The 14,306-nt window shown below is 46.6% G+C and overlaps 1 protein-coding gene across 14 annotated transcripts in view; it reads right to left on the reverse strand.

Moving 5' to 3' along the window:
- The window catches only part of LOC137803638 (unconventional myosin-IXAa-like), a 117,399-nt gene that overhangs the window by 2,615 nt on the left and 100,478 nt on the right, over positions 1–14,306 (reverse strand). For 4 of the 14 annotated variants that reach the window (XM_068602297.1, XM_068602296.1, XM_068602292.1 and 1 more), the window contains 19 exons: positions 12,893–13,990; positions 12,292–12,376; positions 11,643–11,831; positions 10,805–10,902; positions 10,050–10,153; positions 9,682–9,905; positions 8,728–8,844; positions 7,976–8,164; positions 7,188–7,235; positions 6,995–7,106; positions 5,885–5,946; positions 5,376–5,568; positions 4,238–4,366; positions 4,020–4,125; positions 3,755–3,886; positions 2,804–2,927; positions 1,728–1,781; positions 682–929; positions 88–230 (listed from right to left, as the gene is read on the reverse strand). In XM_068602297.1, the coding sequence (XP_068458398.1) occupies positions 88–230; positions 682–929; positions 1,728–1,781; positions 2,804–2,927; positions 3,755–3,886; positions 4,020–4,125; positions 4,238–4,366; positions 5,376–5,568; positions 5,885–5,946; positions 6,995–7,106; positions 7,188–7,235; positions 7,976–8,164; positions 8,728–8,844; positions 9,682–9,905; positions 10,050–10,153; positions 10,805–10,902; positions 11,643–11,831; positions 12,292–12,376; positions 12,893–13,990 (3,455 nt within the window). The remainder of the gene's footprint in view (positions 1–87; positions 231–681; positions 930–1,727; positions 1,782–2,803; positions 2,928–3,754; positions 3,887–4,019; positions 4,126–4,237; positions 4,367–5,375; positions 5,569–5,884; positions 5,947–6,994; positions 7,107–7,187; positions 7,236–7,975; positions 8,165–8,727; positions 8,845–9,681; positions 9,906–10,049; positions 10,154–10,804; positions 10,903–11,642; positions 11,832–12,291; positions 12,377–12,892; positions 13,991–14,306) is intronic. The other 10 variants (XM_068602303.1, XM_068602293.1, XM_068602304.1 and 7 more) reach the window with 7 other exon arrangements.

The raw sequence follows: 14,306 nt of genomic DNA on the forward strand, positions 1-14,306 counted from the left end.
ACAGTACAGACAACAGACTCTCTTTCTCTCTCTTGTGTCATCTTTCCACACACACACACACACACACACACACACACACACACACACCTGAGAGGTCCGAGGCGGCGCCCTCCGTCTCCATGGTGATGTTCTCGGAGCTGTCCGCCGTGCCGAAAGACGCTTCAGATTCAGGCGTGTCATCGTCGGACGTCCGCGGCTCCAAGATCAACATCTCATACGTCATCTCCTCCCTACACACACACACACACACACACACACACACACACACACGCACGCGCACACACACACGGTTACAAGTTTATCTAAATTATTGTAATTACATTTGAACTTTCAGGCGTTTTCGATATGAGTGCAATTTATATTTGGACCTTTTGTTCCTACTTGGTCCACAAGATATTCCTCCTAAAGATAAGGCCCATTGGGTGCTGATAACAGCTGTAATACTGTGTGTGTGTGTGTGTGTGTGTGTGTGTGTGTGTGTGTGTGTGTGTGTGTGTGAAGGGTTCAATGTCACAAATAGTCAGCAACCAGTTAAAACTGGATTTTTTTTAATGTGCGGTCAATTATTTTTAATGCGTGGTCATTATCCAGAGATATATCCGCTATAACGACTAAAACTTAGTGCGACACATTAAAACAAAACACTTCTCATGTCATGTGAACACCACGGACACAACGTACTTTTCTTTCTGCAGACTCTCGATCTGCTCGGTGAGGATTCGCTCCTCCTGCTGCATCGCCTGCTGCTGCTGCTCGTTCAGCCCGGCCTCTGCTGCCGCCTCCTCATCCTCTCCTCCTGCTCCTTCTTCTCCTCCTCCCCCTCCTCCTTCTGCATTCTCTCCATCCATCAGCACCACCACGGGGGCCCCTTTGGGGCTGAGAGGAGGCGATGGCGTGGGGCCGCTGCTTCTACGGACACGGCCTTTAATCTGCGAGTTCACACGAGAAAAGTACAACAAAAATAAACACAGTAAGAGAGTGTCGTAGTCGGACGTCCGCGGCTCCAAGATCAACATCTCATACGTCATCTCCTCCCCACACACACACACACACACAAGTTTATCTAAATTATTGTAATTACATTTGAACTTTCTGGCGTTTTCGATACGAGTGCAATTTATATTTGGACCTTTAGTTCCTACTTGGTCCACAAGATATTCCTCCTAAAGATAAGGCCCATTGGGTGCTGATAACAGCTGTAACACTGTGTGTGTGTGTGTGTGTGTGTGTGTGTGTGTGTGTGTGTGTGTGTGTGTGTGTGTGTGTGTGTGTGTGTGAAGGGTTCAATGTCACAAATAGTCAGCAACCAGTTAAAACTGGATTTTTGGACAGTAAGAGAGTGTCGTAGTGGAGGCTGACGAGGAATAATAGATGTTTGTTGTTGTTGTTGTTGTTGTTGTTGACGGTGACAGCGATGAAGCACAGACAGCAGACTCGCCATGGACACGGCTGCATCTCCACCACATTTGTTACACAGGACGTATTGACAAAGAAACATCACAACATCACGGCGTAAAATGAGCGTCGTTACGTAACGTTTATTCTAAGCCCCTTTAAATCTCTCCATGTTGTAACAACACCAGCGAGGAATCCTCCAGCAGAAGGTGAGACAGACGGAAGAGCTACAGACAGACGTGACGAGGATGCGACCGGAGGAAACAGACAGCATGAGAGGACGGACGGGACGGGATGGTGGCGGCACATGGAGTGAGAAGCGGCATACATACCGGGGTGGAAGTGCGGGTTATGCTCATGAACCTAACGGCAATTAGTACGGGTTTCTGGAAGGAAGGGTTCAGGGGTAGGAAGGAAGGAAGGAAGGAAGGAAGGACAGATTAGGGGCAAGGGAGCGCTGCATCATCGGGTTTTGGTGGTTTGCAAAGTCAAAAGATGTGAAAACATTTAGGTTCAAACGGAGTTAAATAAAACCGCTTCAAGTTCAGGCTCATCCTCACAGCAGAGAAGGTAAAGTATTTGTACACAAGTACTGTACTTCAGTACTTCAGAAAAGTACCTGGAAGTTGGAAGGGAGTATTTTCATATAATGCTACTTCGTACTTCTACTCCACTACAGTTCAGTCTAATAATACACATGTATTTATTCAACAGCTATGGTTCCTTTTTTATTTTAAAGTATTATAAAAGTTACATTTTTGGTCATTTTTAAAACGCATCGATATGAATGGGACAGTAATATTATGGTATAACGGCCCGTTCTGACAAACATTTTGGTTACTTGTAGTACATGCTGTTGATGACACTTCAGTATTTTTTTGACGACGCATCGGTTTAAACCGAGCGGCTGAGAATACGTCAGCAGCATCTTTTTCCAGAAATACAGATGACACAACGATTTCCTTCCTCGTTAAAGTGCACCAACAGGAAGTTGCACAATGTCCCATAAGTCACTGCTTCTGCTATATTTCACAAAAGCTGCAATGGAAGATTTTTAGTTGTTTTTTTCCATTTCATAACTCTACGCAGTTCAGATTTAGATCAGATTTGTTGAAAGAAAAATAATCTTGCGAGCTCCTATTTTACTTCTGAAGTAAGTTAGAAGGTAAAAAGGAACATTTACACATAGTGAGTCATAAGAGGGAGTGGTTGAGCCCATAGCGTCATATTTTGAAGGTTTATCCACCGGTAAATCTGTCGATGAGAGATGTATGAATGATTCCTGCCATAGTCGTGTGAAGGACCATGGCAGCTAAACAGTCACCAAGTAGATGATGAACAAGAGGAAACTGCATCCACAATGCCGAGCGATCAGGAGGATTCACTGTTGTGGATCGGCTCATCTCACCATGGACTTCCTGATGTGCGTCAGCCGGCTCTTGGCTTTGCTCTCGGCGAACTCCAGACTGTTGATGTCCTTCAGGCGAGCTTTGTACTTTCCCATCTGCTCGTTGATGATCAGCTCCACACACCTGCAGAGGAGAAGAGACGCGTTTAGAGGAGAACACGAGCAGAAGCGAGGGGTCGGGGGTCGCACCATCAATGACTTAAGTTTGTGCACTAAATCAGGTCGCTCCATTAAAACGTTCTCCGCTGGTGGAGGATTTTATGAAAGTACGCCAACATGTGTAGCGCCGTCCAATCAGAAGCAAGTAAACAGGAAGTCACTTTAGCATCTCAAGCTGTAGCATAACTTACAAAATACACAGTTTCAAAGTGGAAAATCTTATATTATAACTACCAATCACTTGTGAACGTAGGACCGTGTGTCATGTATGCAGGTGCACACAGAGATTTAAGTATTGTACTATTAGTATGTTCATTTTCTGGCGCTTAAAACTTTGATTTCACTGCAATTCAAAAAGGAAAATGTTGGATTTTTTACTAAAATCCATAATGACGTCGTGGTGAGATAAAACCTTATTGATCTCTCTCGGACTCTGCAGGAGCGCGCCCTCAAAGTCCACGAGTCCGTGAGTGTGGACATTGGGATCGCTCGCGTTCACAAACATCGATTGAACTCCCTTTTGCCGTGTAGCTAACATACATTATTAATTTAAGTGGCGTCGCCTTCATGTCTGGTACGTTTGTCCCTACAGGCCTCCGTAGAAGCTTTGTGGTGAAACACTTCATCACTACCTGGACTCTAATCTCTGGATTTAACAAGGTCAGTCTCTCGATGTGACGCACTTTGAGCAGGAGAGCAAAAACATATAATCTACTTAAAGCTTTTTATGAAATAGAAAAGGAGAAAGAAAAGGCAGATATTGTCGTTCACGAGCTCTGGTGGAGGACGTACGCTGTGGTCTTGCTGATGTCCTGGACGCTCTGCAGCGGGTCGATGGTGTCGGGGCAGCGCAGGATGCAGGGGGCGAACACGATGGCGAGGGCGTTGGCCGACATCCTGTTGGTCTCCTCCTGCAGGGCGATCCTGAAACGCCAGCATAATCCCGTTAATCCCTGGTGTTACGGAGCGCGACGCAAAAACAGCGGCGGGCGGGTCCCGGCGTGCGATCCCAGACGGATAATCCGGTGCGTTTCATCATCGTCAGCCCGTCGCTCACCTGACCAGATGGAAGATGAGGCGCTCCAGCGTGCTGAGGTGTGTCCTGCTGAGCTGGTCGATCACCGAGTACACACCCCGGATCACCTCCCGCCTGTCCGGCTGACCTGAAGAGGAAAACAAACACGCCCCGCCCCCTTTCAGGCCAAAGAAACGCTGAGCCCTTTCAGAAGTACTGTGAAACGCAGTATAAGGACTCGGCGGGTCGTGAGCTCTCACCCATGGCCCTGAGGAACTCCTCGTACAGCTCAAAGGTCATCAGAGGGCTGGGGAGGTCACGGAGCCACTGCTTCAGGACGCTGGCGATGACGTGGATGTTGTAGTCGTCCAGGTTCACCACGCTCACGTCTGGAACAGACAAACACACACTCAGGTCTGGAACAGACAAACACACACTCATGTCTATGACAGACACACACACACTCAGGTCTATGACAGACAAACACACACTCAGGTCTGGAACAGACAAACACACACTCATGTCTATGACAGACACACACACACTCAGGTCTATGACAGACAAACACACACTCAGGTCTGGAACAGACAAACACACACTCAGGTCTATGACAGACAAACACACACTCAGGTCTATGACAGACAAACACACACTCAGGTCTATGACAGACAAACACACACTCAGGTATAGAACAGACACACACACACTGAGGTATAGAACAGACAAACGACAGTAAAAAAAGTAGTAGTAGTAGTAGTAAGAGAATATCTAGTAGTAGTAGTAGTACAAGAGTCATCATAGTAGTAGTCGTAGACCTAGTAGTAGTAGTAGTAGTAGTAGTAGTAGTAGTAGTAGTAGTACAAGAGCCATCATAGTAGTAGTAGAGTCGTAGCAGTAGGAGAAGACCTAGTAACAGCAGTAGTAGTACTAGTAATAGTAGTAGAGTCGCAGTAGAGTCATAGCAGTCGTAGTAGTACTCGGCTACTACTACCAGTAGTAAGTCATGATGGTGGTAGTAGTAGTAGTAGTAGTAGTAGTAGTAGTAGTAGTAGTAGTAGTAGTAGGTGAGTCGTAGTAGTAGTAGAAGAAGTAATAGTAGAGTCGTAGTAGTAGTATAAGAAGAAGCCGTTGTAGTAATAGTAGAAATGATGGAGTAGAAGGAGAAAAGAGTAGTAGTAGTAGTAGTAGTAGTAGTAGTAGTAGTAGTAGTAGTAGAAGAAAAGAGGAGGAAGAACTAGAATAGAAAGGACGTGATGGCGTTTCTAAAGCAGCTCTTACTTTACACTTTTAAATATTATCACGTTATTTCACAACAGAAGCACAAAAGTACTTCATCCAGAATAAACATGGACTGAAAACACAGTTTTGTGTACATATACATGTTTCCGTGCGTCTCACCGGTGTCCAGCCCCAGGCGCAGCTCCTTGATCTTGTTGGTGGAGCCGGACTTCCTGTAGATGCCCTCCGTGTAGAGGCCGTGCATCTCGATGTAGTTGATGAGTTTCTCCACCAGCTGGGGAACCGCTCGCTCCTCGCTGGTCAGGCGGGACAACTCCACGCCGTACTGACGCGACGACAGCTCCGGATCGTACTGGAGTACAAAAACACACACGCGCAGACACACAAACAACCCGTTACAGAGAGACGACTGTGTGAGACGTCAGATCAGGTCCTCTGACGGCCTCCAATGTGTTTTATTGGTCAGAAAATCAACTTCATTTGAGTTAAAGGAAGATTGTTTCACTTCATCTTTTAAAAAGATACATAGTGTCGGTTCATTAAAAGATTATATATATATATATATATATATATATATATATATATATATATATATATATATATATATATATATATATATATATATATTCATCTTACACTGACAGATGAAAATAAAAATGTGCTCTTACCTTTTTGCTGCACTTGGTGGCCATCTTGGAGCAGCACTTCCTGTGGCAGGCGTAGCGACACACTGCAGATCAAAAGAGAGACACGAATGTAACAACAGCTGCAGACAGACAGACAGACAGACAGACAGACAGAACCTCAATGTCTTAAGAAAATACACGCAGAGGCGTCAGAGGGTTTAAAGTGATGTCCGCTGCTCACTGAGAGCTTTGAACTAGATAGAAAATGGATTTATGAGGTTTAATCACATTTGTTTCACTCACACAGGCAAGGTGTGTGTGTGTGTGTGAGAGAAGAGTAGGAGGGTGTGTGTGTGTCTGTTCGTGAGGAGAGGAGGAGGGTGTGTAGTGTGTAGTGAGGGCGGAAATAAAAACCACACACACGGCATCAGTGCCTGTGAGTGAGTTAGGAGAACATTAGGAATTGCAGTGTGTATCTGTATTATGAGAGAGAGAGAGAGAGAGAGAGAGAGAGAGAGAGAGAGAGAGAGAGAGAGAGAGAGAGAGAGAGAGAGAGAGAGAGAGAGAGAGAGAGAGAGAGAGAGAGAGAGAGAGAGAGAGAGAGAGAGAGAGAGAGAGAGAGAGAGAGAGAGAGCGCGAGAGAGACTTTCTTCCTACAAAGACGAAATACAAAAAGGCAAATAAAGGTTTTGTAAATGTTAAAAATGAGGCGAACATCCAACGCTTTCTGTTGTTAACTCTAATATTTCACGGCTGTCCGGCTGGTGAACCGACGCCTCGTACTAATAATGTAAAGCACTGCACCTTTTGGTCCTGTTTCCACCTCTAAGTCTGCGGTCCAGTCGGCCGACATGAAGGATTAATGTTATTTATTCATCAGCTCCTCGTGTCCCCAGAGGAGAGAAGTTAAATATGAACACGGTGAAGTGCAGCAAGACCGCCGTCTCTCTGTGGAACTAACTTTGTTTGTTTACTACTTCAGCTCCGGCGTAACGACACGTTTCTCCTTTTAAGGGGACGTTTTCACGCAAGAGTTGTTGTTTTTTATACACGTTGACGCATGTTTACTTGTTTAAAATGTACAGTTATTCTTCCATAAAATAAAAACTGTGTGAAAGCAACGCGGCAATCTGCCGCAGTGTGCGTCCTCACGTTTGCAGACGCAGGCTCGGTCCATCATCCAGATGAGGGAGGAGCAGTACTCGCAGTAGGTGGGGATGCTGTACTGGGTGGACTTGAAGATGTGGCCGTTGTGCTCTTCCACCTGCAGGAGACACCGCTCAGCTCAGCTCAATCCAACTTATTTTTTAATAAAAAAACAACCTTGAGGCGTTAAAAAACTCACAATGTCAGTTTCCTTCTTCCTCGACTTCTTGCGTTCACGTTTCGGAGCCTGAAAAGAGAACAAAGACTCTACTTTACCCAACGGCCGACTGATCTTTTCTCTTGTGAGAGATGAACAGTTAAAGAATCGATAACTAGTATTTGTTTTCACGTGGCAGGCGGTAAGAATCCCAAAAAGTGTATTATATTCTTCCTTAAACAATTAAAGTAAAGACGTAAACTTTACATCCACTTTGACCTTTTGGAAAATGCTCCCGCGGCCATTTTAAGTCCCAGCATGCCCCATTCAGACAATCTTTTGGCTTAAAATACGTAATTTTTCATTTTTTTTAAACAGAACGACAGTTTTTTGACTGAAACTCCTTCCTAACAAGCTACGGCTTTTGTTTTATTGTGATTTTTGTTGCAGATTCTGATTCTTTAGGTCCTAATCTTTCCAAAAAGGTGTCTTATTGACCGCTCAAGGAGGCTTTTTTGGGGAATCTGTCTCATATCATGCTGGATGTTCAAAGTTACGATCAAAATATTTTTAAAAGTGATTTTTTTGCAGATATATATATTTTTCCCAAGACTTTGCTGAACAAATACATACAATAAACACAAGTATTGGAATTAATTTGGGGATCCTACGATGACTCAAACACAGGGAAAAAGGAGGTCTGGAGACACAATTGGTTATGTATTTTTCTCTGTTCTCTCTTTTGCGAAATACTTCATTTTATCTGCACCCATAACTTGTAATCATCATGTTTTTTCAGTCATTTTTCCTCCCGTCCAGTTCTCTCTCACCCTGCCGATGGTTCCCTCCATGGGCTTGTACTCGGTCATGAACTCGTCCAGGAAGACCTTGAAGGTGTTGACCCAAACCTTCACCGGCGACTCGCACCAGTCCCTCTGCTCCAGACGCATCGTCTTCTCCAGGATCTGCTCGAACAGCGCGTACAGGTCCTTGTACCGGATGCTCTTCCCGTCATCCATCTGGCGGTGTGGGCAATATTCAGACTCATCAGCTTAAGATTCAAGATGTTTTTACTGTCATATGCACACATAACAGACAGTGATTAAGTACAATGAAAAGCTTGTTTAGCTGGGACACAGAATTACAATAAACTTAAGGTAAAAAAAGGTAAAAGATATAACAGTATTGTTCAAAAATATGATAATGGTATTGCTCAGTGTATAAAGTCCACTATCCTACAATGCATCAGTGATGTTTGTGCTTCAAATGACAGATTAATCCTCCCAAAAACTTTTAATACTCAGGGTTCTCCGATTAAAAGAGATCATATTTTGTTTTTTTACAGTTTATTTTACTCCACTTAGATGCAAGAAGGCGCTGTTGCTCGTCTGCAGACAATCCCATGGTGCTTTTTTTTATTAATGCATTAAAAAACACTTTATTTCATCTCATACCGTCTGTTTGAATAAACCTGTGTTTACTCTGTGCCTTTTAAGCCCCGCCTCCTCGTCGAATGGCACGTTTTCCGACAATAAAACAGAGCGAGTTGTCTTGTTTTTGTCGTGCGCGGGGTCGGACTCACCGCCAGCGCGGTGGAGTAGGAGTTGAAGATGTTGATCCTGAACTCCCTCAGCGCCTCCTTGAAGACCACGTCCACCATGGTGTCCTTCTTACCGTCCTCTGACTCCAGGTCGGCGATCTGCACGGACGAAAGACGGAAGCTTTTCAAGTTAACGGCTCAGCTCGCGAAATGTGAATAAAATTAGTTTTATTGGTAAAGTGGTAAAGTCCTTCAGTGTGGCACAATTATTCCACTTCAAAATCAGGTCTGAATGCAGCTTTTTAGTGCGTTCATAGACAGCATACGAAGGGAAAACACTATTTTAACTCTGATATAACAGATTCAAATAGTGACTGCCATTCTTTTAGGTATATTTAAGATTTTTGTACATTCGTTAATACATATTATGTGCATGTCTCAGATGATTTCAGCCAAATAATAAACTTTGTATTTGACAATTTTTTTTTTTTTTCAAATGCACCCAATTAAGTCCAAGTAAAACTCTAAAATTGTCTTCATTATCTATCTTCTCTAGGTAAGTAAGTAAGTAAGTAAGTAAGCTTGTACTGCGCCTTTCACAGACCAGAGTCACAAAGTGCTTCATAATTACAACAATACACAGATAAGCAGTACATACAAATTTAAATATATATATATATATATTTTTTTTTTAATCGAAAATAATGTAGTTTACGGCGATTAAAGCGTGAAATAATTACAGATGAGTGTCTTTGTCTGATACATTCTTCCAGTTAATCGTCTGCAGAGAAATAAAAGAATTAATTTGGGCCTACTTTCTAAACAAGACAAAAACGTCTCTGAAGTAAAGATGTTTAATTTTACAAGATTAATATTTCTTTACTGCGATCATATCGACCCTGATTGTGTTCAGGGGGCGGAGCCTGAAACTTCCCAGCCGGATGTTTAAAACTAAAAAAAAAACCAAAAAGCCGTCCCGGTGAGTCTCCCCCTCACCTTCTTCATGAGGAAGTCGTTCATGCTGCGGTAGTCGTGGGCGGAGCTGAGGATGTGCAGCGCGTCGTTCTGCCACTGCGCCGGCTCCAGGGCGCCGCTGCTGATCTTCACGCTGCGCCGCCGCCTCGTCTTGGGCGACGGCTCCTTGTTCTCCTTGCTGTCCCGGACGCCCCGAGGCGGAGCCGCCTCCAAGTCGGGGCTGTGGGGAGGAGAAGAAGGGCCTTCTGGGAGGACGGAGGAGAAGCAGCTGGATTACTAAAACGGGACTTGTGGTTGCGGTTTGCTGTGACCTCTGACCTCCTCGTGGAAGGCAACCAAAACTGGAATGTGTGCTAATTGTATTCAAAATCTATATCATATATTTTTACCGTGCGTCTCTCTGGCTTCGCTCCCGCTCGCCTGCTTCTCCCTCGACAGCTTTTTCTCGCCGTGCTTCGTCTTGCTCCAGAATCGTATCCTCCCCCTCATCCTGCTGAGTCACGCAACGCAATTAGTTTAACTAGATTTAACTAGTTCAACAGGGGTCCGTCCTTCAATCAGAGGATCGGCGGTTCGATCCCCCGACTCCGCCAGCCCCATGTCGATGCGTCCTCGAGCGAGACACTTAACGCTAAAATTGCTCCCGTGGCTTCGCCTACGGAGTATGAATGGATGTTACTGATGTGACACCTTGCATGGTGGCTCCTCCCATCAGGGTGTGAATGGGTGAATGATGTCATGTGGTGTTAAAGCGCTTTGAGCGCTACACAAGTACATTTACCATTGGTGAAAGTCTCAACTTGTAAGCTGTATTGAGTTATTTAGGCGCCGCAATACCTGCATCTGTGTCACGCTGCAGTATTAAAATGAACCTACAGGTACAATGCAAGTCAGTGTTTGTAGAAATGAAGTCTTTTAGAAGTGTGTGACCAGAAAGTATAATGCTAAAGTCCTCTGCACATTTCCCCGGACAAACAAAAGGGACGTCTTGAATGTGTTTTCTTGTGTAGAAGCTGAGCATTCGGCAGCGTTTTTGCGGTTCAGCATCTTGCCCGAGGACACTTTGAAAAGCCTCGAGGACGACCCGCTCTCCCTCTGATGTCACGAGGAGGATGTTTTTAACGTGATGGGAGACTCTCCTCACCTTCCATCCTGACTGGAGGTCTTCCTGAGCGCCTCCACCTTGCCCAGGTCCCCGGACGACATGGTCTTGTGGATCTTCTTCTGGTCTTTGTGAGACGGCTGCAGAGCGGAGGACAGGAACAGGAATACTGATGTCAATGTCAGGATTTTAACTGGTTGTTATACGTTATATGTTATATCGTAAAGTATCAATACACTCTGTTGTACTACGTAGAGTTTAGTATGCTACAGATGCAGTACATATTTGTAAATCCTGTAAAAGTGAGACATGTTGACGTTGATATATATTCAATTGTGCTGAGTGAGTGAAATCAGCCGTCGTTGAGGCTTTGAGAGGGAAACGGAGCTCATGCGGAGACAAAATGGACGTTGTTAGTGAGAAGTCGCTCTGCTGGAGGTCCGTACGGGTCCGACATGCAGCAAGACGCCGTGCGGAGCGCCACGAGGCGCCACGTCGGGTTTGTTTCAGGAGAGGCTGAGATAGGGGAGGAGGAGGAGGAGGGGAAGTCCGGACCGCGAACATCTGTCTTCATTGTTGTGACAAGAAGAAGAAGAAGAAGAAGAAGAAGAAGAAGAAGAAGAAGAAGAAGAAGAAGAGAGGGATGCTCTTGCGTGAGATGAAAAGGCCTCAGGTGGCGACTCAGACGCCTCTGACTCTGCTTCAGGGAGGCGGACGGAGAACCGACAGCTCGGTGCTCAAACAGGAAGTGAACAGAACGATGGAAGGTAAGGGTTAGCAGTGTTAGAGGCTCCTCCCCCCTGGCGCTCTGGGCGGCTGTTAGGGATGGAGGGAGGCGAGGGCGCCCACGAGCGGACAGGAAACAGTCGATCGCCTTTACCATCTCGGAGTCGCTGTGGCAGTCGGCGCTTTGAGGGGGCAGGGAGGGGGGCAGCGTGAGCGAGTGGGCGGGGACGTAGAACTCGTCGTCGTCGTCCGACTGGGTCGCCCCCTCCGAGTTACAGCGGGTGAGGAAGTCGGAGCGCGTCCGGGACATTCGCGCTTTCTTTTTGGGGACCGGGCGGCCCACCTGCTCCCAGGCAACCACAGGGACATCAGGTCAGCTGCGCGTGTGTGTGTGTGTGTGTGTGTGTGTGTGTGTGTGTGTGTGTGTGTGTGTGTGTGTGTGTGTGTGTGTGTTTAGCATCGGTGGACGAGGATGTTCAAACGTCTGTACAGGGTTAGCGTTCTTGCTCTAGAGGTTTATGTTCATATCTATCAGCTGTCCAGAATGAGCTTCTTTATGATCTATACGTGTGTTGTGTGTAAATCTGCTGTTTGTGTTACGCTGGTTTGATGTTGTGTGTATTTTTATGCACAGCGAGCAACTCTAAAACAATAAATCAGTCAAAATCTTTGTATTTGTGAGCTCGCGTGGCCAATTAAAGTTTTAATATATTACTTTTTTTGACCCTCAACATAAAATCTCAACAAGCTCATGTGATGTGAGGGAGCAGGTTGGTGTGTTCGTGTGTGTGTGTCCATCCTACCTCTCTGTTTCTGAAGCCGATAGATTTGGAGTCGTCTCTGAACATGGCCAGAGATCGTTCCTGGTTCACCAAATCCTTATCGGACCTGCAAACACACACACAAACACACACACACACAAAGTTTTAGAAAAAGTCAAAATCGACAAAAATTTTTAAAAAAAATAATATGTTTTTACTTTGGCTGACAGCTCACATGGTACTTTAGCGAAGAAAAACATCTTAAATATTAAATCTAATATCTATTAATATTAAAATGAAGGCTATAATCAGTTTATGGGCTTCACACGCACATTAACATATAAATGATCTTTTCCTGGATTTTCTGAGCAAATATTTGCTTTTTTTTTCCATCTGTATATTAATATTCTTTTTTACTGCTATTTTTTAATCTGTTTTATTACATTTCTACTGTTTATTTATATTCCTTGATTCTTTTTATCTTATTATTATTTACTTGATTCAATGCTGCTGTAATCCTGTAATTTCCTCACTGAGGGGCTAATAAAGGATTATCTTATCTCATAAAAGTCTTTTCTTGTGATCGTGTGTGTTTGGTGCATCGTGAGATCGTCTAAAAGCGTCCAGTCCTTCATCCACTCACTTGGAGAAGGGCAGCTTGCGTCTGGGTGGAGAAAACACGGCGTTGGCCGGTTTCTCCACCATGTTCACGATCACCGTCTGGGCCGAGCTCTTCTTCTGGGCCTTCGGCGGCTTCGTGTCCAGGACCGGACTGGGCGCCTCCTGCTGGGGCCGGGGCGCCGCCTTCCTCTCCTGCCGACTGGGGAGGACGGCGGGGACGGCGGCGGGGACGGCGGCGGGGACGCCGGCCTTTGGCTGCAGGACGATCTGGATGTCCACCTCCGAGGAGCAGAGCCCCGATTCCGGACTCGTAGACGACAGCTCCACCGACCCCGACGCGTCGCTCTCGATCCCACGTGGCGGTTCCGCCTCCGCCACCGCCGCTGCTTCCGGGCCCGCCATGGGGGTCGCTTCTTCTGGGGTTCGGGCCCCCGGCGGCGGCGCCGGCTCCCCCTCCTCCACGGGGCTCTCCTTCTGCATGCTGATCAGCACCACCACGGGCCTCCGGGACGCCGACTCCCGCCTCTCCCGGTGGGTCCTCGCCGTGGCTTCGCGGACCGGACTTTGGTCCGAGGCGATGTAGAAAGTCGCCCTCGGCTTCTCGGCGACGTCGGAGTCTCTCGGCGGGACGTCCGGCGCTCCGGGTTGCTCCTGAGGGGCGGGCGGGCGGGAGCCCGAGCCTCCGGCGCCGTCCGTCTCCATGTCTTCCTCACCGAGCAGCTCAAAACTACCGTGGCTCGCCGGAGACCCCCGTGGAGTATGTCTGTGAGGGTCGTCCGGCTGACAGGCGCCGCCGCCGTCTTCCTGGACGCCGGTGGTCCGGACCTTGAGCAGCTCCAAGCTGAACTGGGCCTGCTCCAGCTCTCTCATGCGCCTGCTCTCCCGCTTGGACCGGTTCCTGTGGCTCGGCTCGTCCGCGCTCCGGCTTCGCTCAGAGTCCTCTTCCTTCTCCGTCTCTCCGGAGTCCAGCGGGGCGGACGCCGGGTCTTCGGACAGCTCGACGGAGACATCCTGGACGCGGGCTTCCCGCCCTGACGAGGCGACGTCCTCGGCGGGTCCTGCGTCCGCCTCCGGTGGTGGACTCACTCGTCCTTCACGCTGCTGCTTCACCTCCCTGAACCTGGAAGACATCATCAGTGAATGACGCAGAAGAGTGACTGTCTCCATTCAAGACACAATATAAACACATTTATAAAACATATACGCACACGTTTTGGTTTCTACAGATTTGTATTTAATTCAAAGTGTCTTTATGTCATGTCTTCAGCAAAAAGCAAACAGGATGTACTCCTTCTATGTCGTCACCTTCCTAAAATAATGCCCTGAGTCATTTTTTCAGGTTTTTTAGAAAACACAAAAAAACTTGACCAAATGTAAGAAGAGCTGCCTCTAGACAGCTCTGCACTGCACACCAGACTTACTGGATTACCCGTCAA

Source organism: Clinocottus analis, unplaced genomic scaffold, assembly GCF_023055335.1.
Source record: "Clinocottus analis isolate CAN_PGR_092001 unplaced genomic scaffold, fCliAna1.0.p SCAF_6, whole genome shotgun sequence".
Taxonomy (NCBI): domain Eukaryota; kingdom Metazoa; phylum Chordata; class Actinopteri; order Perciformes; family Cottidae; genus Clinocottus; species Clinocottus analis.